This window comes from Manacus candei, unplaced genomic scaffold (genome assembly GCF_025592945.1).
Source record: "Manacus candei isolate 608988 ecotype Guabito, Panama unplaced genomic scaffold, ASM2559294v1 h1tg000084l, whole genome shotgun sequence".
In the NCBI taxonomy this organism is placed as follows: Eukaryota; Metazoa; Chordata; class Aves; order Passeriformes; family Pipridae; genus Manacus; species Manacus candei.
In genome coordinates, this window is record NW_026138132.1 from 4,901,686 (window position 1) to 4,924,826 (window position 23,141).

The following is a 23,141-nucleotide window of genomic DNA, read 5'->3' on the forward strand; positions in this document are numbered from 1 at the left end:
AAAATTTTCTGTTAAACCCTTAATAAAAAAAAGGACACTAGTGCAGATACTGAATCTGCTTTACGGAGTGTTACTTGTCTGGAACCAGACTACAGGATGAATTATTGGAATCATCTGAATATATAAATGCTGGGCTAAGCCAGAAATACCACGGTCCCTGTTCGAACAGTCCTTTCCCAAAAGGCCATTCTCCCACACCCCTGCACACATGCAGGCTGTTAAAATCGTTTGCAGAGAGGTATTTTCATTCAGCTTTTGAATCAATCAGCCAACTTTAATCTCCAAGAGGAATTTTAGGCAACTATCTGTTTGCAAAGCAGCATTTTATTAATAAAAAGAATTATAAGCAGTAAGAAGCCTGAAGAAAACCACTGTGATGAAGCTGCAGTTACAGGCAGACTCTTCCCTTCCTTGGCCTTCACATGGTATAAAATCACAGTAAGAAAAAGCAAGACAAAATTGGTGGGGTCTGTTTTCACCATCTACCTGGTGGTGACTCCCATTCAGGAGAACAGAAGCCACTGCTAATCATGGCAGAGTCCTTCCAAAGTGTTAAAAGGAGTCATTCAAGCTCCTCTGAAGGTGCAAGAGTAACAAAAGCTTATCCATGGTGCTTTTTTCTAATCTTCTGCTTGAAGGAGTAATGAACTAGAAGCTCTTCAGCCATGCAGCTGCTGTGAAAGAATGGTGTGAGGACAGGAAAGCTGCCACGAAGAAGAGAGTCTGTGGGGGATGCTGGAAAGGTGAGAAGCAACAAAATTGACCTTCCTCAGACTTCTAACATCAATATATTGAATTTTCTTGCCAAACTTATCTAATGGGGAAAAAAGGCTTTTTTTCTTTTCTTAAATACAACTGTAACTTAAGCCAGCAGTTAAAAACATCATCACGCTCATATCCCAATGACTGTTTATACTCAATTTTGTTAACAGTTGTGAGAAGGAAAACCAAGTTAAAAGCACTTTTTGGTGTGAAGGAATACAGGACTGGCTCCTTTTCAATGGAAAACTTCTTTGTTTACTGCCCTGAGACAGGACGAGTTCAGGAACTCAAATAGAAGAGGCTACAGCACTCAGCCTGCAATGAGGGCTTATTTTCTGAGCAGAAGTGCTGTGCTCCCTAGCTTAGCACCTCATAGACTGTGCCAGAATTTTGCAGGAACTTCCTGAGCTCTCTCCTCTCCCCTTCCCTTCCCTACCGTGGTGGGTTGGCCCCGGCTGGACACCAGGTACCCACTAAAGCTGCTCTGTCACTGCCCTCTACAGAGGAGAGAAAATATAATGAAAGGTTCATGAATCGAGACAAACACCAGGAGATCCCTCACCCATCACCGTCACAGGCAAAACAGACTCACCGGGGGAACAGTAACTGAATTTATTAACAACAAAATCAGAGCAGGAGAATGAGAAGTCAAATCAATCTTACAAACACCTGCCCTCCTTCCCGGGCTCTCCCTTCACCCCCTCCAGCAGCGCAGGGACACGGGAATGGGGGTCACAGGCAGGTCATCACAGCTTGTTCTTGCTGCTGCTCAGGGGACGAGCCCGAGTCCAAGCCCTGCTCCAAGCTGGGCCCCCAAAGGCTCCCAAGTCCTTCCAGCAAACCTGCTCCAGCCTGGGCTCCTCTCTCCACCAGGACCCCGCTCCAGCCTGGGCTTCCCAGAGGGTCACAGTCTGTGTCGGGCATCCCCTGCTGCGGGTGGGCTCTTCAGGGCTGCGCGTGGATCCCTGACCCCCCCCGACCCTCCACGAGCCGCAGGAACATCCCTGACCCCCCTGACCCCCCCCGACCCTCCACGAGCCGCAGGAACATCCCTGACCCCCCCGACCCCCCCGACCCTCCACGAGCCGCAGGAACATCCCTGACCCCCCCCGACCCTCCACGAGCTGCAGGAACACCCCCGACCCCCAGCCATGCCCGGCCCGCGGGAGCAGCGCCCGGCGGAAGGAAATGGCTCCGCCGGCCCGTCCCCCTTCCCTCCCCTTCCGTCCTCTCGCTCTGCAGGCTCGGGGGCGGGCGGCCGGCGGGTCCCGATGTGGTGCTGACCCGCTGCTGCAGGACCCGCTCCCGCTCCTCCGGTTCCTGCTCCCGCCCCGGGAGTGAGCGCGGTGCGACCGCGAGCGCGGGGCTGAGGGGCGGCCATGGGCCGCAGCCGCTCCCGGTCACCGCCGCGGCGGGGTGAGGGGGGACCCGGGAGAGGGGAGTGAGGGGGGACCCGGGGTGAGGGGAGTGAGGGGGGACCCTGGAGAGGGGAGTGAGGGGGGACCTGGGGTGAGGGGAGTGAGGGGGGACCCGGGAGAGGGGAGTGAGGGGGGACACGGGGTGAGGGGAGAGGGCTGAGGGGGGACCCGGGGTGAGGAGTGAGGGGGGACCCGGGGTGAGGGGAGAGGGCTGAGGGGGGACCCGGGGTGAGGGGCAGTGAGGGAAGATGAGGGGCGAGGGGGAACCTTGGCGGGACCCAGGGGGGTGACGGGACTGGGGGGGTCGGGGTGAGGGGGCTGGGGGAGGACCCGGGCTGGGGCTCGGGAGGGGCCGGGCCGTGCAGGGCAGTTGGAAGGGCCGGAGCGGGGCCTGGGGCAGCCCAGGGTTGGAGGGGTCCGGGGGCTCCCCAAAAAACCCTCCAGGGCAGGGGCGGCAGTGAGGCCTCGGCTCCTCGCTCTGGGCAGAGCAGACTCCCTCCCTCCTCATCTGCTTTCTCCTCCTCTTCTTCCTCCTTCTTTATTTTTCCTTCTCCTCTTCTCTTCCTCCTCCTCTTCTCTCCCTTCTCCTCCTCTTCCTCTCCTCCTCCTCCAGACCCCCTCTCCCCTCCTCAGCTTTTTGGGGCCCATCACCCAACAGCTCATCCCCCCAGTCCCGGGTGATTCCCCCCTCCCGAGTGGAGGCTTTTCCTGCTGCTCTTCCCACTCCCAGGGGTGCCCGTGGGGGTCCCTGAGCCCAGGACTGTGCTGGGGGGGTCAGGGAGGGCTGAGAGGGACATGGGACATGGGACATGGGGACATGTGGGGGTCCCTGGGCCTGGGGAGCGGGGAGGGGCTGTCCCAGGGTCTGTGCTCGGGAGCCGGGATTTTCTGTCCGGGTTTCCTTTGGGAGGCGGGCAGGGAAGCAGGAGCTGACCCTTCCCTGGGCAGAGCGCCGGCGCTCGCGCTCCACGTCCCGGGACAGGGACAGGCGGCGGCGGGAGCGATCCCGGTCCCGGGACAGGGACAGGAGGAGGAGCCGGTCCCGCTCCCCACACCGGAGACGATCCAGGTGAGGGCAGGGACATCCAGGTGAGGACAAAGGCAATTCAGGTGAGGGCTGGGACATCCAGGTGAGGGCAGGGACATCCAGGTGAGGGCAGGGACCATCCAGGTGAGGGCAAAGGCAATTCAGGTGAGGGCAGGGACATTCAGGTGAGGGCAGAGGCAATCCAGGTGAAGGCAGGGACATTCAGGTGAGGGCAAAGGCAATTCAGGTGAGGGCAGGGACATCCAGGTGAGGGCAGGGACCATCCAGGTGAGGGCAGAGGCAATCCAGGTGAGGGCAGGGATCATCCAGGTGAGGGGAGAGACATCCAGATGAAGATGGGAGTGATCCAGGTGAGGGTGGGGATGATCCACATGAGGGTAGGGACCATCCAGGCCAGACAGGGACACCAGTGTGGGGTGGGGACAGCCAGGTGAGGGCTGTTGGGTGACATGGGGACAGTGGGAGCTCCAGGTGGGAAATCCAGGTGGGAATTGCAGCCCCACCCCGTGTGCCCCAGCAGGTCCCCACGCCGGCACCGCTCCAGCTCCTCGTCACCAGTGCGGCCCAAGGAACGCCGGGATGAGGAGAAGAAGGAGCTCAAGGACTCCAAGAAGGAGAGACAGATCACAGGTGAGGGGGGGATTTTCCTCCTGAAACACTCCCACATCCCCTGTGAGACCAGCCCAGGGATACCGGGATTTTTGGGAATCCAAACATCCGTGTTTGCCCAATCCCTGATTTCATTCCCTCAGAGGAGGATCTGCAGGGCAAGACGGAGGAGGAGATCGAGATGATGAAGATGATGGGCTTTGCCTCCTTCGACACCACCAAGGTGAGTGGGGGGCCCGAGGCCACTCCCGTGGGCTCTGCAGTGTCACCCGTCCTGTTTGGGGACAATCCATGGGATTTGGGGAATGTTTCTCCTCAGGGGAAGAAGGTGGACGGTGCTGCCAATGCCTACGCCATCAATGTGTCCCAGAAGAGGAAGTACAGGTGTGTCCCACCTTTTTTTGGGATAGAGAAAGGATTTGTTTGGTGAGGTAACTGTGGCTGCTGCCCTTGGGGTGATCCGGCTTCCAAGCCTTGGGAAAATGGGAATTCTGTGAGGTTTAGAGGTGAAAACAGAGGTGAGAGGCGTCTGGATCCCCCTGGGAATGGGGAATTCGGGGGGGGTGGGTGAGGAGCATGTTGGGAACGGGTGGGATGTGCCCAGTGTGGGTTGAGTGGGACTGGAGCAGTGGGAAGCAATGCTATTTACCTGGTTTATTCCCAAAGAACACCCAATTTATCAGTTCTGATCCCTTTTTGATGGGAGTTTGAGGGTAGAGCCAGGCTGTGCTGCCAGGATCCTCACACAGCCCTACCTCTGGAGCAGCTCCTCACTGGGAGCCTTCCTGTTTTTGGTCAAATCCATGAGGAATGGGGGTTCCCTGTAGCTGTCAAGCCCTGTTCCCAGCCTCCCCAGGGTGTTTTTGTCCCGATTTCCCCGGATCCAGGGGCTAACTCTGGCTCCATCCCGGCCCAGGCAGTACATGAACAGAAAAGGAGGATTCAACAGGCCCCTGGATTTCATCGCCTGACTGGGGGACACGGCCCCCACTGCGGAAGGATTTTGCTTCCCTGGAGGGATCTGGTGCCGGATTCCAGCGGAATTTGGGTTATTCCCAACAAACCCCACGGCCGGAGCTGCCCCAAGTCACCATTTCCCAGACTTTTGGTATTATTTTTGTACAAAGAGGTCAGTTCCTGGCCGGGATTTTGCTGTGTGTTCCCTAGTTTTGCTTTGTTTCCCTGTTAATAAAACCCCGGATCTGTTTTTTCCTTTAATTTTTATCATTCAGGGATGAGGAGAGGTCACTGCAAACCTCTGGATTTACACCCAAAATGCAAAATTTAAACCCAATTCCCCCTCACACAAATCCTTGGGAATTAATACAAATCAGTTGAATCCCGAGGGGCCCCATTTGAGCCCTGGGCTCAAACTGGAGTTCCTGGAGGCAGGAGGGGCTCTTTCCCATCACCTGCCCCCCTGGGGGAGCTGTGGGATCTGGGTGCTCCCAGTTTGGGGCGGTTTTGGGTGCTTGGAGCCCTGTCTGGGGTGGGGGTGCCCTGCCCCGGGGGGGTCCCTGGGTGGTTCCTGATCTGGGGGGGCCCTGCCTTGGGTAAGGGGGGGGCCCAACGTGCTCCCTGCTGTGGGATGGAGGGGAGGCCCTGCCTGGGATGTCACTGCCCTGGGGGTCCTTCCCAAGGTGGGGGGGGGGAGCTGCATGCAGGGGGCTGCCCCGGGGGGGCCCTGCCCTACATTGGGGGTCTGACCCCAAAGGGGGTGCCTGCACTTAGGGGGTTCCTGTCCTGGGGTGGGGGTCCCAGCCCTGAAGGAGATGCACTTGAGGGGTCCCTGCTCAAAGGGACTCACAGCCCTTTGGGTGGGTGGTCCCTGCCCTGGGGGGGGATCCCAGCCATGAAGGGGGTGCCCTGAGGGTCCCAGGGATCCTTCCTCTGTCCTGGGGAGTGTCTGTCCCTGCCCCGGCGGTCCCTGTCCCAGGGGTTTCCTGTCCCTGTCCTGGAGGGAGGTCAGTCCCTGTCCCGGGCTCTGTCCCTGTCCCGGGGGGTCCCCGCGGGTCTCACGTTGCCCCCCCCTCACCCAATCCGAGGCCCCGCCCCCTTCCCGTCCGGCCCCACCATTGGCTGCGCGGCAGGAAGTGAGTCAGGCGGCAGCGCGTGCGGCGGCGGGGCGGGGCCGTTGGGTGGGCGGACCAATGGCAGGAGGGCGTGGCTCTCTCGCCCAATCACAGCGGGAGGGGGGCGCGGCCCTCGGGCACCGCCACGCCCTATCACCGCCACTCGTGCGGGCGCTGGGCGGGGCCTCCCTTAACGCCCACCAATGAGCGACCGAGATGGGTGGGGTCTCCCTCAGCGTCGGCCAATAGGCGTTGTCGGGGGCGAGGCCCGAGCGGGGCCTGGCGGAGCGGCCGCTCGGGGCGGGCAGAGGCCGCCGCGCTCCCCCCGCCGCCGGACCGGCCCGTCCCGGCCCCGCCATGGCCGCCCCCCCCCCGCCTCGGCATCCAGATGCTGCTGGAGGCCGCCGAGTTCCTGGAGCGGCGGGAGCGAGGTACCCCATACACACACCCCCTCCCCTCCCCGCGCTGCCCCCGGTGCCCCCGGGCCGGGCCCCGCGCTGACCCGCGGCCGCCGTTGTGTCTCCGCAGAGGCCGAGCACGGTTACGCCTCGCTGAGGCCCGGCGGCAAGGACGGGGAGGCCTCGCGGCGCCGCGCCAAGGCCCGCAGGAGCAGCAGCGGCGGCAGGTGACGGCGGCACCGGGAGGGGGCGGGGGGGACCGGGCCGGGCTCGTTGTGGGGCTGCCGGGCAGGGCCGGGGGGCTTCTGACACCGGGGGACCGGGCCCGTGAGGCCCCGCTGCCACCGGGAGTGTGCCAGGGCCGGGGTGACCCTCCAGGCCCCGGTGAGGCCCAGCTGTCACGGGGCTCCCGGCAAGGCCGGGAGGACCCTCCTGTCACCAGGGGACCGGGCCCGTGAGGCCCCACTGTCACCGGGGGTGTGACAGGGCTGGGAGGGCTCCTGTCACCGTGGGACCGGGCTCTCCGGGGTCCCCCCACTGTCACCAGGAGTGTGACCACGTCAGGGAGATCCTCCTGTCCCAGGTGCTTGAGGACGGTCCTGGTGTCACCGGGGGTGTGACAGGGCTGGGGGGGCTCCTGTCACCGTGTGTCTGGGCCAGGTGAGGCCCCACTGTCACAGGGCCTGTGGCCAAGCTGGGGTGACCCCCTGTCACCAGGTGACCAGGCTCTGGTTGGGTCACCCTGTCGCCAGGTGTGTGACAGGGCCGGGGTGACCCCCTGTCACCGTGGGTTTGGGGTACTGTGAGGTCCTGCTGCCACCAGACACGTGGCAGGGCCGGGGTGACCCTCCTGTCATGGGGGTGCTCAGTCCCTGGTGTGTCCCTCTGTCCTGGGGGTGTGACAGGGCCGGGGGTACCCTCCTGTCACTGTTTGCTCAGGCTCTGGTGAGGCCTGTCTGTCACCAGCTGTGTGACAGGGCTGGGTGGGGCTCTGGTGCCACCAAAGTCCTGCTGTCAACGGGTGTGTGACACCGTGGGCGGGACCCTCCTGTCCCCGGGTGACCAGGGCACGGTGAGGCCCCGCTGTCACTGGGTGTGTGACAGGGCTGGGGGGACCCTCCTGTCACCAGGGGACTAGGCCCAGTGAGGTCCTGCTGTCAGAGGGCCCCTGGCAGGGCTGGAGGGGACCCTCCTGTCACCTCCTTAATTATCCACCCTGAAATCCACCCAGAGCCTTCCTGTTGTTGCTCCCTGGTTGTTTCTCCCTGTTATCCCTGCCTGGTTTTTTCTCCCTGTTATCCCTCCCTGGTTGTTCTTCTCCACTGTCCCTCCCTATTATTTCCTGCTGATTTTCAGTCCTAAACCTGAAAGTCCTAAACCACCTTTCCTACAAGTTGAAATCAGCTCCACGCACCCACGTTGAGTTTTAGGAGCAAATCCCACCATCCCAGGAGCAACAGGAGTCGCCCTCGTGCTTTATTCCTTCACTTTAACAACCCGAAATTCCCTCGGATCGCCGGGGAGGGGGAATGATGAGCTGGTTTGGGAAGGGCTGGCTCCGGGCTGTGCCTCCAAGCCCAGGGAAGCTCCGAGGGGCAGCGGGTTCATCCCGACACGTCACTGGCGCCGGACGGTGCCAGGGAGGAGCCAGGCGGGGATGGCACCACGTCTGTCACTTCTTTCCTGGTCGGGAGCAGCCCCGTCTGCGCCGACCTTTGGCAGCCGCCAGAACAAATCCACCTGGATGTGCACGTGCTGTGCTTCCCGGGGTTCTCCCGGGGTTCTCCCGGGGTTCTCCCGGTGCCCTGTCCCGCCCACGCAGGTGTCCCGGGCTGTCAGGGGGGTGGGAGGCAGCTGAGGCCTCGGGCTCTTGTTTCAAACAGGCTCCAGGTGAATCCGGGGGGTTGTCCTGCCTGGACTTGCTCCAGGTTTCCCTCTCGGAGGATTTTGTTCACTTCAGGCCAAGCTGTTATGGTTTTTTCAGGGAAAAAAAAAAAACACATTCCGAAGGGAAAGCTGGTGATCAGCCAAAGTTTTAATTAGTGGGAATTGTAATCAGGGACTCCATGGGTATGAAATCGTTCTGGAAAGGATCTGGGAGCACGTGGATATGTTCCATCTGCTCCAGGGTGAAGCTGCCATCCCCTCTGTCCCTGTTTATTTTATCCAAAATTAAAATTCATCAATTATTTGATATTTTCCTAAATATTGGTGATGGTGGATGCAAAGCAAAAGGGAAAACAACTATTCCAGGAAAGATTCAAGTGGAAGAGAGGATGGGTTTGTAATTAGTGAGGGTGATGGGAGCTTCATCCCTGTTTGTACTGTGGTTGGGAAGTGTTTGGATAAGTTGGGATCAAGGGAATAGCTCAGAAGGCTGCAGCCTGTCACAGCCCTGTGGTGAAGGGTTGGGGGTGAAACACGTGGATTTATTGGCTCAAACATTTTTGGGGCTGTGAGGGCTGTGGCTTTTGGGAGCTGATGGCACTGGGAAGCCAACAGAGCCTCCGGAGCCGGGTGATCCATCAGGAAATGCTGCTGGCAAAGTGAAGGAGACCCTCGAGAACATCTGCTGCTGCTGTGTTGGTGGCATCTCTAGTTTTTCCTTCAGTGGGATCCCCCCTTTTCCTCTGCTGCCATCCCTTGTTTTCCTTTGACATCTCTCATTTTCCCTTCAGTAACATCCCTTTTTCTTCCCTTTGGCACATCAACTCATTTTCCCTTCAATCCATCCCTTGTTTTCCCTTCAGCATCAGGACCAACCTGCCCTCCCAGATCCCATGGGGCCATCCCAGCAGACATCCCTCTCCAAACAACCTGTGGCTCATTCCCACCGTTAAGTTCTCAGGCCATGTAACATTTTTCCTGAGGTCAAGTAGAACTTCTCGAGGCCTCCAGAGATTTTAGGGAGTCTGTGGCCAGGGAAGCAGCTCTTCCCCGAGCATCATTCCTGGGACATGGTCAGCAGGGCCTCCTGTAGCTTCTTTCCCAGCTTTCAACAGGAATTTTGTAGCTTGTGTTTTCCATCTTTTCCCAGCTCCGTGGCAATTGGGAGCTCCGGGGGGATTTGTTGTGGATGTGACGTGTCAGTGGTGCGTTCAGAATCTCCTCTGGAGCTGCTCCCTGTTGGACACAGGGAAGGGCTTTTTCCACGTCTTCCTGGCATTTGAGGGATGACTTGGAGACGGGAATGGGCTTTGGATGCCGGCGAGGCTTGGGAGGCTCCCGGTCCCTGGAGTGCTCTGAGCCAGTTTGGGGATCCCACCCAGGCTCTGCCCAGAGTCGAGATGGAGCAACTTCCCATCACTGGTACCACTGTTAATCCCAATCCCAGTTCTAAAGATTGACCCTCTCTGCGTTAAAATCCCATTTTCCAGCTTTCCTGACCCTTTGTTTCCATTTGTCCAGCAACTCCCCCGTCTGGATCCCGCCGTGTTCACCATCCCTGGCTCTGGGGCAGCTCTGGAAGCCCCCTGGTTTGCAGCTTTTCCAGGGAGCCTTTGCTAATTCCAACATGTTAATCCCAGCTGTTAATCCCTAATCAGCCAGAGGAAGTAATAACTTCTTCCTTCTTTTCCAGGTCGACACACAATGAGATGGAAAAGAACAGGTGAGTGCTGGAGGTTTGTCAGGAGCTGGGTTTTGGAGGAATTGTTGCTTTTCCAGGGGTTTTCCAGCTGAGATGGGTTGAGATGGGGGGTGGGAGGGAAGGGGTGGGATAAAGGACACCGAGGATTGAAGCGTTCCCTGTCCTTGACTGCTGGGAATGATATCCATCTCCTCAGCCAGCTCCCACTCCACTTAGTCAGGAAAATTATCTTTCCCCAGGCTCATCTTTGAGCCAGTTGGAGTTTGGGATTTATCCCAAGAGTAAATCCCACTTTCTTTGCCTGTGTTGTCATCCCGAGGTCCTTTGGGTGAGGAAATCCCTGTTTACTCCCAGTGTATCCCAAACAAGACCAGCAGGTCCTTGCAAAATCCCAGTTTGGAGCTGCCCAGGATCGGGTGGTTCAGAGATGGGTGTTGCAACCTACTCCCAAGGATCTGACCTACATGTTGGGATTGGAGCAATGGACACAGGGAAACTGGGATGTGCTGGGAGCATCCTGGTTATCGGCAGGTAAAGGGATTTATTTCTTTATGGAGCCAGAGTTTCCCTCTGGCTTTAATGTCCTACATATTAATGTGGAGAAGACCTGGATGTTACATGGAGAGGGAGGATTTCTGGACCGTGGTCAGTGCTCCCACAGGGATCTGGTGTTGTTTTGGATCCAAAACAGCCCTGTTCCTAATAAAAGTATGGAAAGGAAGTGCTCCCAAGGGATTTACAGCTGGGTGTCAGCCTGGGCAGCTTTGCTGTCAGCAGGAACCAACCAGCATTCCTGAGGTGGAGATTTTGGGAAGACAATGAACACAAGTGGATAGAATTCTGAGGTCGTTGGCATCTCCTTGCCAGGGATCATCCCGACAGCCCAGGGTGCCCGCAGGGTTTATCCACGAGGTTTTTCCAAGGTGTCCTTTGGCCTGGCCATGGTTTTCTCCCAGTTTCTGGAAGCCCCTGGAGGCTGGGAAGGCCCCCGGCTGGGTTTAGCTCCCCCCAGGCCAGTTTTCCCTGGGGAAGCTGATCCCGCTGCTCCCGTTCCAGGCGTGCCCAGCTCCGGCTGTGCCTGGAGAGGCTCAAGGGGCTGGTGCCCCTGGGGGCGGCGGCCGGGCGGCACACGACCCTCAGCCTCCTCACCAGGGCCCGGCTCCACATCCAGGTGAGCCGGGAAAACCGGGATGCGGCCCCGGGAAGGGGGGCAGAGATGAGAACAGCCCCCCAGGATGGGGGGTGGGGGGTGCTGGGATTGGGCTGGGATAACTGGGGGAGCAGAGACAGCGGGCTGGATTAACTGGGAGAGTGATGGATTAGGCTGGGATAACTGGGAGAGCACTGGATTGTGCTGGGATAATGGGGAGTGCTGGCGTTGGGCTGGGATTACTGGAGGAGGGTTGGGATTGGGCTAGGAGGACTGGGAGAGCAATGGCATCAGACCAGGATAATGGAGGAGCACTGGATTGGGCTGGGTTAACTGGGAGAGCTCTGGGATTGGGCTAGGGTAATTGGGCAGCACTGGGATCAGACTGGGATAACTGAGTGCTAAATTGAGCTGGGATAATGGGGAGTGCTGACATTGGGCTGGGATATCTGTGGGAGGGCTGGGATTGGGCTGGCACGACAGGGGGAGTTGGAATCCATACAGCTCCACGTGCCCAGCTGGGAGCCCCTCGGGAGCCGTGGTGGCCGTGCCGGGATCCCGGGGGCTCAGGGGGCCGTGTGTCCTCCCGCAGAAGCTGGAGGACCTGGAGCGCCGAGCCCTGCACCAGATCGAGCAGCTGCAGCGGGAGCAGCGGCACCTCCAGCGGCAGCTGGAAAAGCTGGGAATGGAGCGGGTCAGGATAGACAGCATCGGCTCCAGCCTGTCCTCCGAGCGCTCCGACTCGGACCGAGGTGAGACCCCGCTCCGGGGGACGGCCGGCAGGAGGTCCGGCCCCGCTGGGACTCCAACCGTTCCCATTCCTCCGGCAGAAGAGATGGATGTGGATGTGGAGAGCACGGACGACCTCCCGGCCGACCTGGACTGGAGCAGCAGCAGCCCCAGCGACTCGGACGAGCGCGGGAGCCTCCAGAGCCTGGGCAGCGACGAGGGGTATTCCAGCTCCGGCGGGACCAGGGCGAAGCCGGCGAGCGGCCGGAAGCTTCCCCTCGGGATGTAGGAAGCGCTTCCCGCGGCCGTTCCAGCGGCGCCGTTCCCGTGGGATCCCGTTGGCCAGCACACCGACCCCCCCCGCATCCCCGCACGTCCCGCCGATCCCGCTGCTCCCGGGGCTCCGCTCGCGCCCGCCGGCTCCTCGGCCCGGCCGGGATCTCTTCTACCAGGCCCTACATTCCAGCCACGCTTGGAAGCGCCTGGGAATATCGTGGCAGTAACAGCGACCTCCAGAGCCTTCCCTGGGTTCTCTCCCAGGCTGTCACCGCCCGGTATTCCCGATCTTCTCCGCATTTGGCCGGCGACATCGTGTTCCTGACGCTCAGGACCCAAAAGCTGAGTTTTTGGGAGCAGATCCGAAGGCAGAACCGGCCTCTTGTGGAATTTCCACCTGGGAGAGAGCAGAGCCGAGCTGAGAACCCGCCCAGGGAGCATTTTGGGTGGGCACAGGGATCAGCCTCAGTCGGGGGGTTCCTCCCCCCCGACTCTAAATATTCAGGGACACCCCATCCCGGCCCTGCCGAGGTCCCGGAGCATTCCCGGCGTGGGGAATGGCAGCCCCCCCTCGGAACGGCCACCTCCGGGCTGGGAAGTTTCTGCCCTCTGTAAACCCAAACGGGACGTCCCACCTCCCGTGGCACGGCATTCCAGACTCCTGGAATTCCTCTCCACGCTTCCAGTCTCGGGGACAGTATTTTCTACCTCGGAGGGAGCCCCCGGCCTCTCTCCACCCCTTCAGCACAAAGATGATGCCTCCGCTCAGCAATAACCCCGCGGGACCCCCCGGATCGACCCTGGAGCTCTTCTCCATCCATCCGGGATCTTCCCAGGCTCGTGGAGGGTTCCAGAAGCCCCCGAGGGCGAGGGGGTCCCGAGCCGGAGCGCACTGAGCTGTCTGTGGTGTTCGTTCGGTTCCCGGTGCACTGGAGGGAACATTCCCACCACTTCCTGCTTTTAGAGCTGCTCTGGGAATGTTGGCACTTGGAGCTCTGCTTTCCACACCTTCCTTTTCCCTTTGGCTGCTCCAGGGGTTTTCCAGCCCCTCGGGACCCTCTCGCTCCAGCCCCGTGGGGTCAGTGAGGCCTCAGTGTCCAGCAGGGAGCTCTCCAAGGGCTTTTCCCAGCACTGGGATGAAAAACAGGCTCTGAGGGCCCCTTTTCTTCAGGAATTGCAGGTGCTGAGAGGCACCAAGATGCTCCACGGAGTGCAAGGGGATGAGGGGGAAACTCCAGTTCTTTTCCTTTTTCCTGTCCCATTTTCCTTCCTGTCTTATTTCCCATCTTCCCTTCCCTTCTTTTCTCCTTTTCTTTTGCTCCTTTTCTGCTTTTCCTTTCTCTTCACACCCCAATCCCATTTCTAGCCCATTTGGGAAGCAAGAAGCTGCCACAGGCCCCAGGAATTACCCAAATCCCCCAGGTTTCGGCTCTTTTTCCACGTGCTGATTCTTAAAAGAGAAAAAAAAAACCCAAACCACAAGGGATTTTCCTTTAAAGCCCCTGGAATTTCCCACCCTCCAGCATCACCACAGCCCGTGGGCGCCTGAGCTCAACCCCCTGCACCTTCAAAAAGAGGGAAAAAAAGGCAAAAAGATGGAAAACACCAAGAAAATGTGGAATATCAGCCCTTGGGGGCTGGTGACTTCGGTGATGTTTGGCCAGATCCGTCCCTTCCCTGGGGAATCCCAGCGGATCCCTCCGGGAGGGGATTCCTGGCATTGGGAAAGCCCTTCCGGAGGTACCAAACGTTGGGTTTCGGTTGGTTTTGGACATTCCTAAGGTTTGGCCTCAACGCAAATGAGGGTTTTTGGCAGGTTTGTGCCTTTTTCAGTTCCCGACACCTTTTCTTTTCCCCCCTTTTTTCCTCCCTATCCCAACCTGACCCTTCCCGGCCCTTTGCTCTGTGGGGCTGTGCTCCGGGAACCCCCGAAACGCTGCACTAACCTGGAATGGGGCTGGAGCCTGGCGGATCTCTGGGTCCCCCCGGGCCGTGCCAGCCTGTTCCTGGAATTCACTGATCCACCAGCATTCCTATGAAATAAGCTGCAGGAAGGACTTTTTTATAGATTGTGATAAAAATCCAGGGAGTGGGAGGAGCCGTATCGGGACATGATGGGCGGGAATCAAACCCACCCACTCGTGGGTTGTTTTTCCTTTCTTTTTCCTCGTGGAAGGCAGATCCTGACCTGCTGGCTCCCGGGAAGTACCAAAATGTTCGTTTCATCCTTGATTTTTCCAGTGGAGCCACCCCGTCTCCACTCAACCTTTCCTTTATTATTCTTTGGGGCACCTCTTATTTGTGCTTTCCCGTCATTTTTTCTGTTCCTTTTGCTCCCCAGGAAGCGGATCCGCCCCAGCCTCGGCTCCCTGGGGCAGTTGGGAGCGGGCGCGGATCCCGTTCCCAGCCGTTCCTGCTGTAAATATCCCATTGTCGGGCCGAATCCCATGTCAAGCCAATGGAATGGTGCTTTTTTTTTTTAGGAATTCCGTGTTTTAGGAGACCTTTGCTGTGTCCATGGATATTTCTGTCTTGTTTGATTGTTAGGAAATAAATTATTTCGTTACGAAGGAGCCGCGTGAGCTGGAATTGCTGCGGGGAGGGAGCGGGAGGCACCCGGGGATGGTGGGAATGGGGATCTGGGCCCCTGGGAAGGCAGAGCCCTCAGCCCCACCCCTCATCTTGCATCCTCCATCCCACATCACAGAATCATGGAATCATTTAGGTTGGAAAAGACCTGAGAGCATCGAGTCCAGCCTGTGACTGATCTCCACTGTCCCACTGAACAATCCAGTCATTCCTTGGACACCTCCAGGGGTGGGGACTCCCCACCTCCCTGGGCAGCCCCTTCCAAGGCCTGACCACCCTTTCCAGTGAGAAATTCTTCCTGATGTCCAACCCGACCCTCCCCTGGCACAGCCTGAGGCCGTTCCCTCTCCTCCTGTCCCTTGTTCCCTGGGAGCAGAGCCCGACACCCCCCGGCTCCCCCCTCCTGTCAGGGGGCTGCAGAGCCAGAAGGTCCCCCCTGAGCCTCCTTTGCTCCAGGCTGAGCCCCCCCAGATGCTCCTGCTGCTCCAGCCCCTTCCCAACTCCGTTCCCTTCCCTGGACACACTCCAGCCCCTCAGTGTCTCTCTTGTTGAGGGCCCAGCCCTGGACACAGCCCTGGAGGGTGCCCCAGCAGTGCCAGCACAGGGACGGGCCCTGCCCTGGGCACCCCTGGGGTCACGTTCAGCCACTGTCACCAGCACCCTCAGGTCCTTTCCCAGCTTTCCAGCCACTCTTTCCTCAGCCTGGAGCATTGCAGGGGGTTGTTGTGGCCCAAGGGCAGGACCCTCCCCCTTGTTGGCCTCTGCCCCTCCATCCAGCCTGTCCAGATCCCTCTGCTGAGCCTTCCTGCTCTCATCCCATTTTTCTCATCCCACAGTCTCCATCCCATATCACTCTTCCCATATCCCTCATCTGCCCCTCATCCCACATCCCCCATCCGTGTCCTCCATCCCACGTCCTCCATTCCGCATCTCTCATCCCACATCCCTTATCCCACTCCTCATCGCACATCGTGCATCCCCAACCCCTCATCCCATATCCCTCATCCATGTCACTCATCCTGCATCCCCCAGCCCTCAGCCCTCAGCCCCCCGGGTGCTCCCAGGGGGGATTATCCCAGTGCTGCTCCCGGCTCTGCCCATTCCCAGGGCTGGGCTGGGGCTGGAGCTCCTCACTCAGCTCCCCAGGTCCCGGCTGCACTGATGGTGTGGTGGGTTGGCCCCGGCTGGACACCAGGTACCCACTAAAGCTGCTCTGTCACTGCCCTCTACAGAGGAGAGAAAATATAATGAAAGGTTCATGAATTGAGACAAACACCAGGAGAGATCCCTCACCCATCACCGTCACAGGCAAAACAGACTCACCGGGGGGACAGTAACTGAATTTATTAACAACAAAATCAGAGCAGGAGAATGAGAAGTCAAATCAATCTTACAAACACCTGCCCTCCTTCCCAGGCTCTCCCTTCACCCCCTCCAGCAGCGCAGGGACACGGGAATGGGGGTCACAGGCAGGTCATCACAGCTTGTTCTTGCTGCTGCTCGGGGGACGAGCCCGAGTCCAAGCCCTGCTCCAAGCTGGGCCCCCAAAGGCTCCCAAGTCCTTCCAGCAAACCTGCTCCAGCCTGGGCTCCTCTCTCCACCAGGACCCCGCTCCAGCCTGGGCTCCTCTCTCCACCAGGACCCCGCTCCAGCCTGGGCTCCTCTCTCCACCAGGACTCCGCTCCAGCCTGGGCTCCTCTCTCCACCAGGACCCCGCTCCAGCCTGGGCTTCCCAGAGGGTCACAGTCTGTGTCGGGCATCCCCTGCTGCGGGTGGGCTCTTCAGGGCTGCACGTGGATCCCTGACCCCCCCGACCCTCCACGAGCCGCAGGAACACCCCTGACCCCCCCCGACCCTCCACGAGCTGCAGGAACATCCCTGACCCACCCACGTGGCCTCCGTGGGCTGCAGGGGCTCAGCTGCCTCCCCAGGGGCTTCCCCACAGAACCTCAGGGGAATCTCCACTCCTGGAGCAGCTCTGGCCCCTCCTCCTGCACTGCCCTGGAGCTCTGCAGGGCTGCTCCTCTCACGTGTTCTCACTCTGCTCTTCTCTGGCTGCAGTTTTCACCTGCACAAGGACTTTTTCCTCCTGCGGTTCGTTCTCCCTGAGGTGTCACCACCATCCCTGCCAGGCTCAACCTCACCCAGCACCGGATCCATCCTGGAGCCTCTGGAATTGGCTCTGCCGGACTCTGGGGAAGCTTCTGGCAGCTTCTCACAGAAACCACCCCTGGAGCCCCCCTGCTACCAAAACCTGGGCACACAAACCCAACCCAGACGGGAAAAGCTGCCAGGAGCCAGAGGGAAGGGAGTTGGGAATGTTGTCCATGTGCCCCCCAAATCCCCCATGTTCCCCCAAATCCCCACACCCCACGAGCCGAGTGCCCTCCCAGACCCCCAAAGGAGAGCCCCATGTCAGGGAGAGCCCCCAGACTGCGGGGGGGGTATCCAGGGGGGAGTTCATGGGTCTGAGGTGGGGGGTGGGTCACCCTTTGAGCAGCTCCACACCGAAGCCCCTGTGCCAATCCCACCCCTGTGCCCCTCTGCCGCCCTGTGTCCCCTCCATGTCCCTTTGCCATCATGTGCCCCCCTCCCTGTGGCCCCCACACGCCCCAGGCTGCCCTGTCCCCTGTGCATCCCAAGTCCTGCCACTCTCTGTGCCCCCTGTGCCACCCCCTGTGTCCCAAGTCCTTCTACCACCTCCTGTGTCCCCAAAACCTTCACGGGAAAATACATCCCTGTGTCTGGAATTCGGTGCTTTGTCCCTTGGCCCTGCCCCCTGTCCCGGGGGTGTCAGGGTGAGCTGAGCTGGAAGGGGGTCACTCCTGTGCCAGGGGGCACCCCGGGGTCAGTCAGAGCAGCACCAGCTCCTCCCTCGTGTCCCCCCAGAGCTGCCAGAGGGGACACAGGGGGCGGCAGGAGGACAGGGGGACAGGGGGACAGGGGGACAGGGGAGCCTGGAGGGCACACGCAAGGTGGGTCACCAGTGGCAGAGGGGTAGGGAGAGGGCACAGGGTGGCAGAGGGACACGGAGTGGGGCACAGAGGGTGGGACACCGGTGACAGAGTAGCACACGGGGGTCACGGGTGGCAGAGGGACACAGGGGTGGGGCACGGGTCGGCAGAGGGGCACGGGGGGCACAGTGAGGCCGGGCGGGGCCGGGCAGGGCTGTGCCACCTCGGTGCCCTCCAGGTGGCCTCACCTGGGGCAGGTGACCCCCCCGGAGGGGGCCCGGCCTCCGGCCGCACCCGCGCTGAGGGCTCTCGAGTGGCCAAGTGGGGACAAGGTGACCGCGGAGGGACATTGCGGGAAGGGGAGCGGGGGGGCCACACCCGGGGAGTGGCGGGGAACGAGCAGGGGGGGATGGGCAGGACCGGGGGGATACGGGGACATTGGGGGTGGAGGGGGACACGGGGGTGTGGGGACATGAGGGGGGACATGGGCATATGGAGGCGGGGGAATATGGGGGAACAAGGGAAAAAGGGGTGGACGTGGGGGTGTGGAGACATGGGGACATCGAGGGCTGTGGAGGGACATGGGAGAGTGGGGGGATGTGGGGGAACAGGAGAACATGGGGATGAGGGGGACATGGGGACATTGGGGAGAGTGGGGGGACGTGGGGGGACATGGAGGTGTAGGACCGTGGGGACATGGGGGGTACATGGGGACCTGGGGGTAGGGGGACACGGCAGAGGGGTGTTGGTGGTCTAGGGGTGGGGGACATGGGAGGTGGGGGAGGATATGGGGGATTGGGGACATGGAGAGATGTGGGGGGATGTGGGGCTGTGGGGACATGGGGCGACATAAGGGGACGTGGGGGGAATGTGAGAGTGTGGGAACATGGGGACCCCAATGGGGACATGGGACCCCAGTAGGGACATGGAGACCCTGAAAGGGGTCCCTGGCGGGGACGTGGCCGTAGGGGACACAGGGACATGGGGGCAGTGGCAGGGTGACAGGGCGGGGGTGGCCGCCCCCCCGTGTCCCCGCGGCTGTGACACGCCTGTCCCCGTGTGCTGGCACCGACCCAGGGCCACGTCCCGCGGGCTATAAGAGTCCCCGGGCTCGGCCCTGCCGGCACCGCCGCTGTCCCTGTCCCTGTCCCTGTCCCTGTCCCTGTCCCTGTCCCTGCTCCCGCCATGGCCCTGCCGCTGCCGCTGCTCCTCGCCCTGCTCGGGGCCACCCCAGGTAGGGCCCCCGCACCCCCAAACCGGGGGGCACCCCCAGAGCTGGGGACACCCCCAGGGACCCCGTGGTGGGGTGAGGGGGGCTCAGACAGCGGGGTGCCCCCGGGGGGAGGGGATGCCCAGGGCAGGGGCAGACCCTGAGTGCCCCCTTGGGGTCTCAGGGTACTGAGGGGTGTTATTGGGGGGGTCCCCGACATCTGGCTGGGTGTGGGAAAGGGCATCTTGGAGGGGCAGGGTATTGAGTCGGGGGTCCCAGACAGCCGGGTGCCCCCATGGAGGGAGGGGGTGCAGTTTTGGGGTGGTGTGTGTACTGGGGGGGGTCCTGCGTGCCTGGATCCCACTGGGATGGTGGGGGGGGAACTGGTCCTGGAGACCCGATCCCCCATGAGGATTGGAGGGGGGTGTATTTGGGGGTCCCAGGCGCTCAGGTTCCCCCCATGAGGGTTGGGATGAGGTATTGGGGGGGGTGGCCTGGACTCCCGACCCCCCCGGCTCGGCGCTCACGGCCCCACAGGTCTGGGGGCGCCGGGGGGGGGCTGTGGGGTGCCCCCCTCTGCCTGGTGCCAGAGCTGGGACACTGCCCTGCGCTGTGGGGCCCTGGAGCACTGCCCCCTCCTCACCCAGAGACCCCCTGATGTGGTGAGAGAGCCCCCCGTGTCCCACCACCCTCCGTGTCCCCATCACTCCCCACATCCCTGTCACCTCCTGTGTCCCTTGTGTCCCCCCACCTCACCCCACCCCACCCCACTGTCTCTCTACCCCCTGTATGTCCCCAAAATCCCACAGGGGTCCCAAGACCCTCCCATGGCCCCACACCAACATGTCCCCATGCACCCTCCTTGGTCCCCCCTGTCCCCACATCCACATTTCCCCACACACTCAAGTCCCAGAGTCCCCATGTCCCCATGTCCCCATGTCCCCAGTCCCCATGTCCCCAGTCCCCGTGTCCCCATGTCCCCATGTCCCCAGTCCCCGTGTCCCCAGTCCCCGTGTCCCCGTGTCCCAGAGTCCCCATGTCCCCGTGTCCCCATGTCCCCACATCCCCATGCTACCCCATCCCCATGTCCCCCGTCCTCGTGTCCCCCACATCCCTGTCCTCTACTACCGTTCCCCCCCACCCCAGTGTCCCCAACACGCCATGTCCCCGTGTCCCCGTGTCCCCACACCGCCGTGTCCCCGCTGTCCCCTCCCGCAGGACACCTGCGCCCTCTGCCAGCAGCTCTTCTCCTTCCTCCACCGCGTGTCCAACCAGTCGGCCGTGCAGGTGCCCGCGGGACAGGGGGACACGGCGGGGACAGGGACAGAGGAGTCACCGTGGGGGTCATCTTGAGGGTCATCGTGGGGCCGGGGGCAGAGGTGCCACTGGGGGTGTCACTGGGGGTGTCACTGGGGGGACGGGGACACAGGTGCCACTGAGGGTGTCACTATGGGGGTCACCGTGGGTGTCACCGTGGGTGCCGGCAGGTGTCATGGAGGGAGGTGCCACTGGAGGTGTCGCTGCAGTTGCTGAGGTGGCGGCTGTCGCTGTGGGTGCCACCGCAGGTGCCATAGTCACAGATGCCACCACGGGTGCCATGGTGGTGGGTGCCACTGTGGGTTTCACTGTGGTTGCTGGGGTGAGGCGTGAAGTGGTGGCAGATGCCAGCGGGTGCCAGGGTGGCGAGTGACACCATGGGTGACACCATGAGTGCCATGGTCACAGGTGCCACCACGGGTGCCAGTGGTGCAGCGGTGACGGGTACAGCAGTGGTGTGGGTGGCGGTGGTGGTGTCCCCGTGGGTGTCCCTTGGGTGTCCCCCTGGGTGTCCCCTGGGTGTCCTTGGGTGTCACCGGGGTGCCCCAGCGCAGGTGGCAGTGGAGCAGGTGCTGGGGGCTCTGTGCCTCCCGCTGCCCGTCCTGGCGGCCCCGTGCCAGTCCGTGGTTCACTCGCTCGTCCCGCGCGTCCTCCAGGAGCTCCAGCACCTCGTGAGTGGCACCGGGGGGACGTGACCAGGGCACACCCCGGGCTGCTGGGGCCCTGGGGACACTGTGGCACCTGGGAACATCTTGGGGGGCTGGGGGCAGTGGGGACACTGTGCCATCCAGGGACCCCCTGGGATGCGGCAGGTTTGGGGACATCTCCGGGCACTGGGGGTTTGGGAACACCTTGGGGTGCAGAGGGTTTGGGGACACTTGGGTGACCTGGTCGTGCCCCATCCGGGGGTCCCTGTCGTGCCCCCCCAGGTGCCCCGGCAGATCTGTGCCAACCTGAAGCTGTGCCCGGCAGAGCCCGGCGGTGCCACAGCCGTGCCCACCCTCGGGGCACTCGGCACCCACCCGCAGGTACGGGGGTCCCGGGGGGCAGCGGGGGTGGCTCTGAGGGTGCCAGCAGGGCCACCACGGGGCTGGAGCCTGCTTGGGGGGCACAGCCAGGGGCAGCCCCACCCCTGGGCTCCACAGTGAACATCCCACAGGAGGCCAAAACCCCACCATGGGGCTCGGGTGAACCCCCTCCTGCAGGTCCCACCACCCAGCTCCAGAGGGAACAACTACCCACAGGAGGCCACAGACCCCCGTTAGGCTGCAGAGTGACCCCTTCCCACAGCCACAACCCCACCACTGAGTGACCCCCCTCCCACAGCCACAACCCCACCAAGTGACTCCTTCCCACAGCCACAACCCCACCGCTGAGTGACCCCCCTCCCACAGCCACAACCCCACCACTGAGTGACCCCCTTCCCACAGCCACAACCCCACCAAGTGACTCCTTCCCACAGCCACAACCCCACCGCTGAGTGACCCCTCCCCAGAGGGAGCTGCAGCCCCACCACTGGGCTCTGGGGTGAACCCTAACCCCACCCCTAACCCCCTCCCCACAGTTCCACCCCCGGGCTCCAGACTGAACGCCCCCCAGGACGCCACAGCCCCCCTGGGCTCGAGCACCCACGTCCCCCCCAGGCCCAGCCCGGCTCTGGGCTCCCGCTGTCCCACGGGAGGCCACGATGCCACCCTGGGCTCAGAGTGACCCCCCCCCGGGTCACTGGGCTCAGAGTGACCCCCCCCCGGGTCACTGGGCTCAGAGTGACCCCCCTCCGGGTCACTGGGCTCAGAGTGACCCCCCTCCGGGTCAGTGGGCTCAGAGTGACCCCCGTCCCTCCCGCAGGAGCCCCCCCCGGGCCCGGCGGCGCTGCCGGTGCCCCTCCCGCTGTGCTGGCTGTGCCGCACCTTCGTGGCGCAGGCCGAGGCCGCCATCCCCGTGCCCCGGGTGGCCGCGGCGGCCACGGGGCTGTGCCGGGCGCTGCCGCTGGTGGCCGTGGGTGCGTGCCAGTGCCTGGCCCAGCGCTACGCCACCCTCCTGCTCGAGGGGCTGCTGGGCCGCCTGGGCCCGCGCCTGCTGTGCCGCCTGCTCCTCGCCTGCCGGGGCACCGCGGACGACGCGGGCGCGCCGCCGGCGCTGCTGGAGGCCATCGTGGTGCGGCTGGCGGAGTGCGTGGGCCCCGAGGTGAGGGGACAGGTCCCCGGGGAGGTGACGGGGCACCCCAGGGTGGCACAGCCCTGAGGGAACACGTCCAGGGGTGCCACAGTCCTTGGGACACATCCCAAGGGCGTCACAGTCCCCAGGGGCCATGGCAGGGACACAAATGGTGGCACAGCCCCGAGGGGACACGTCCAGGGGTATCACAGTCTCGAGGGAGTCCCACCACCCCTGGGCACACCATGAGGTCCCCAGAAGGTGCCACCCCCACTGAGAGGACAGTGTCAGGGTCCCCAAGGGTGTCACAGGCCTCAAAGGGGTCACTCAAGAGTGACCCAAGTGGGGGAGGGCACCGAGTGTCACAACCCCAAGGGACACCCCAAGGACGTCACAGCCCCGGGGAGAGGGTTCCAGGAGGCTCCCTGGGGTGTCCCCACCCTTGGGGGGACCCCTGACACCCGTGTCCCCCCCGCAGGACCTCAAGGGTGTCGCCCCCCCCCGTGCTGTCACCCCCCCTGGGCCCCTGTGCCCTGGGCCCCATGTACTGGTGCTCCGGCCCCGAGCCCGCCCGGCGCTGCCAGGTGAGTGGGGACAGGGGGGACATGGAGGGGTGGCACCCCCTGCACCCCCCACTGACCCCTCTGTGCCCCCCAGGCCCTGCAGCACTGCCAGGAGCACGTCTGGCTGTAGGGGGGCTCTGGGGGCCCCCCCAGCACTTCCCAATAAAGCTTGGATGCAGCTCTGCCTCTGTGTTCCCAGTTTTTTTGGTGTTTCTGGGGGTCACGGGGTGCTGAGGGGTCGGGGGGGGAAGCAGTGAAAACCATGACCCCCCTAAACACAAAGAAGAGAAAAGGTGAAAA

The 23,141-nt window shown here is 62.1% G+C and overlaps 3 protein-coding genes across 3 annotated transcripts; all 3 read left to right on the forward strand.

Moving 5' to 3' along the window:
* Positions 1–1,973: 1,973 nt before the first annotated feature.
* Positions 1,974–5,055, forward strand: SNRNP27 (small nuclear ribonucleoprotein U4/U6.U5 subunit 27). The gene is made up of 6 exons (XM_051811751.1): positions 1,974–2,178; positions 3,129–3,249; positions 3,749–3,858; positions 3,981–4,060; positions 4,157–4,221; positions 4,754–5,055. Exons 1-6 carry the CDS (start codon positions 2,142–2,144, stop codon positions 4,806–4,808), a joined length of 468 nt encoding a protein of 155 aa, XP_051667711.1. The 5' UTR covers positions 1,974–2,141; the 3' UTR covers positions 4,809–5,055.
* Positions 5,056–6,184: 1,129 nt separating this feature from the next.
* Positions 6,185–14,621, forward strand: MXD1 (MAX dimerization protein 1). Its single transcript, XM_051811752.1, has 5 exons — positions 6,185–6,340; positions 6,438–6,534; positions 9,888–9,917; positions 10,953–11,067; positions 11,639–14,621. Exons 1-5 carry the CDS (start codon positions 6,298–6,300, stop codon positions 12,062–12,064), a joined length of 711 nt encoding a protein of 236 aa, XP_051667712.1. The 5' UTR covers positions 6,185–6,297; the 3' UTR covers positions 12,065–14,621.
* A 3,959-nt stretch (positions 14,622–18,580) lies between these two features.
* Positions 18,581–23,075, forward strand: SFTPB (surfactant protein B). Its single transcript, XM_051811974.1, has 8 exons — positions 18,581–18,828; positions 19,342–19,466; positions 20,023–20,091; positions 20,676–20,792; positions 21,051–21,149; positions 21,970–22,308; positions 22,757–22,862; positions 22,936–23,075. The coding sequence occupies exons 1-8, from the start codon at positions 18,780–18,782 to the stop codon at positions 23,073–23,075; spliced, it is 1,044 nt and encodes a 347-aa protein (XP_051667934.1). The 5' UTR covers positions 18,581–18,779.
* Positions 23,076–23,141: the final 66 nt, after the last annotated feature.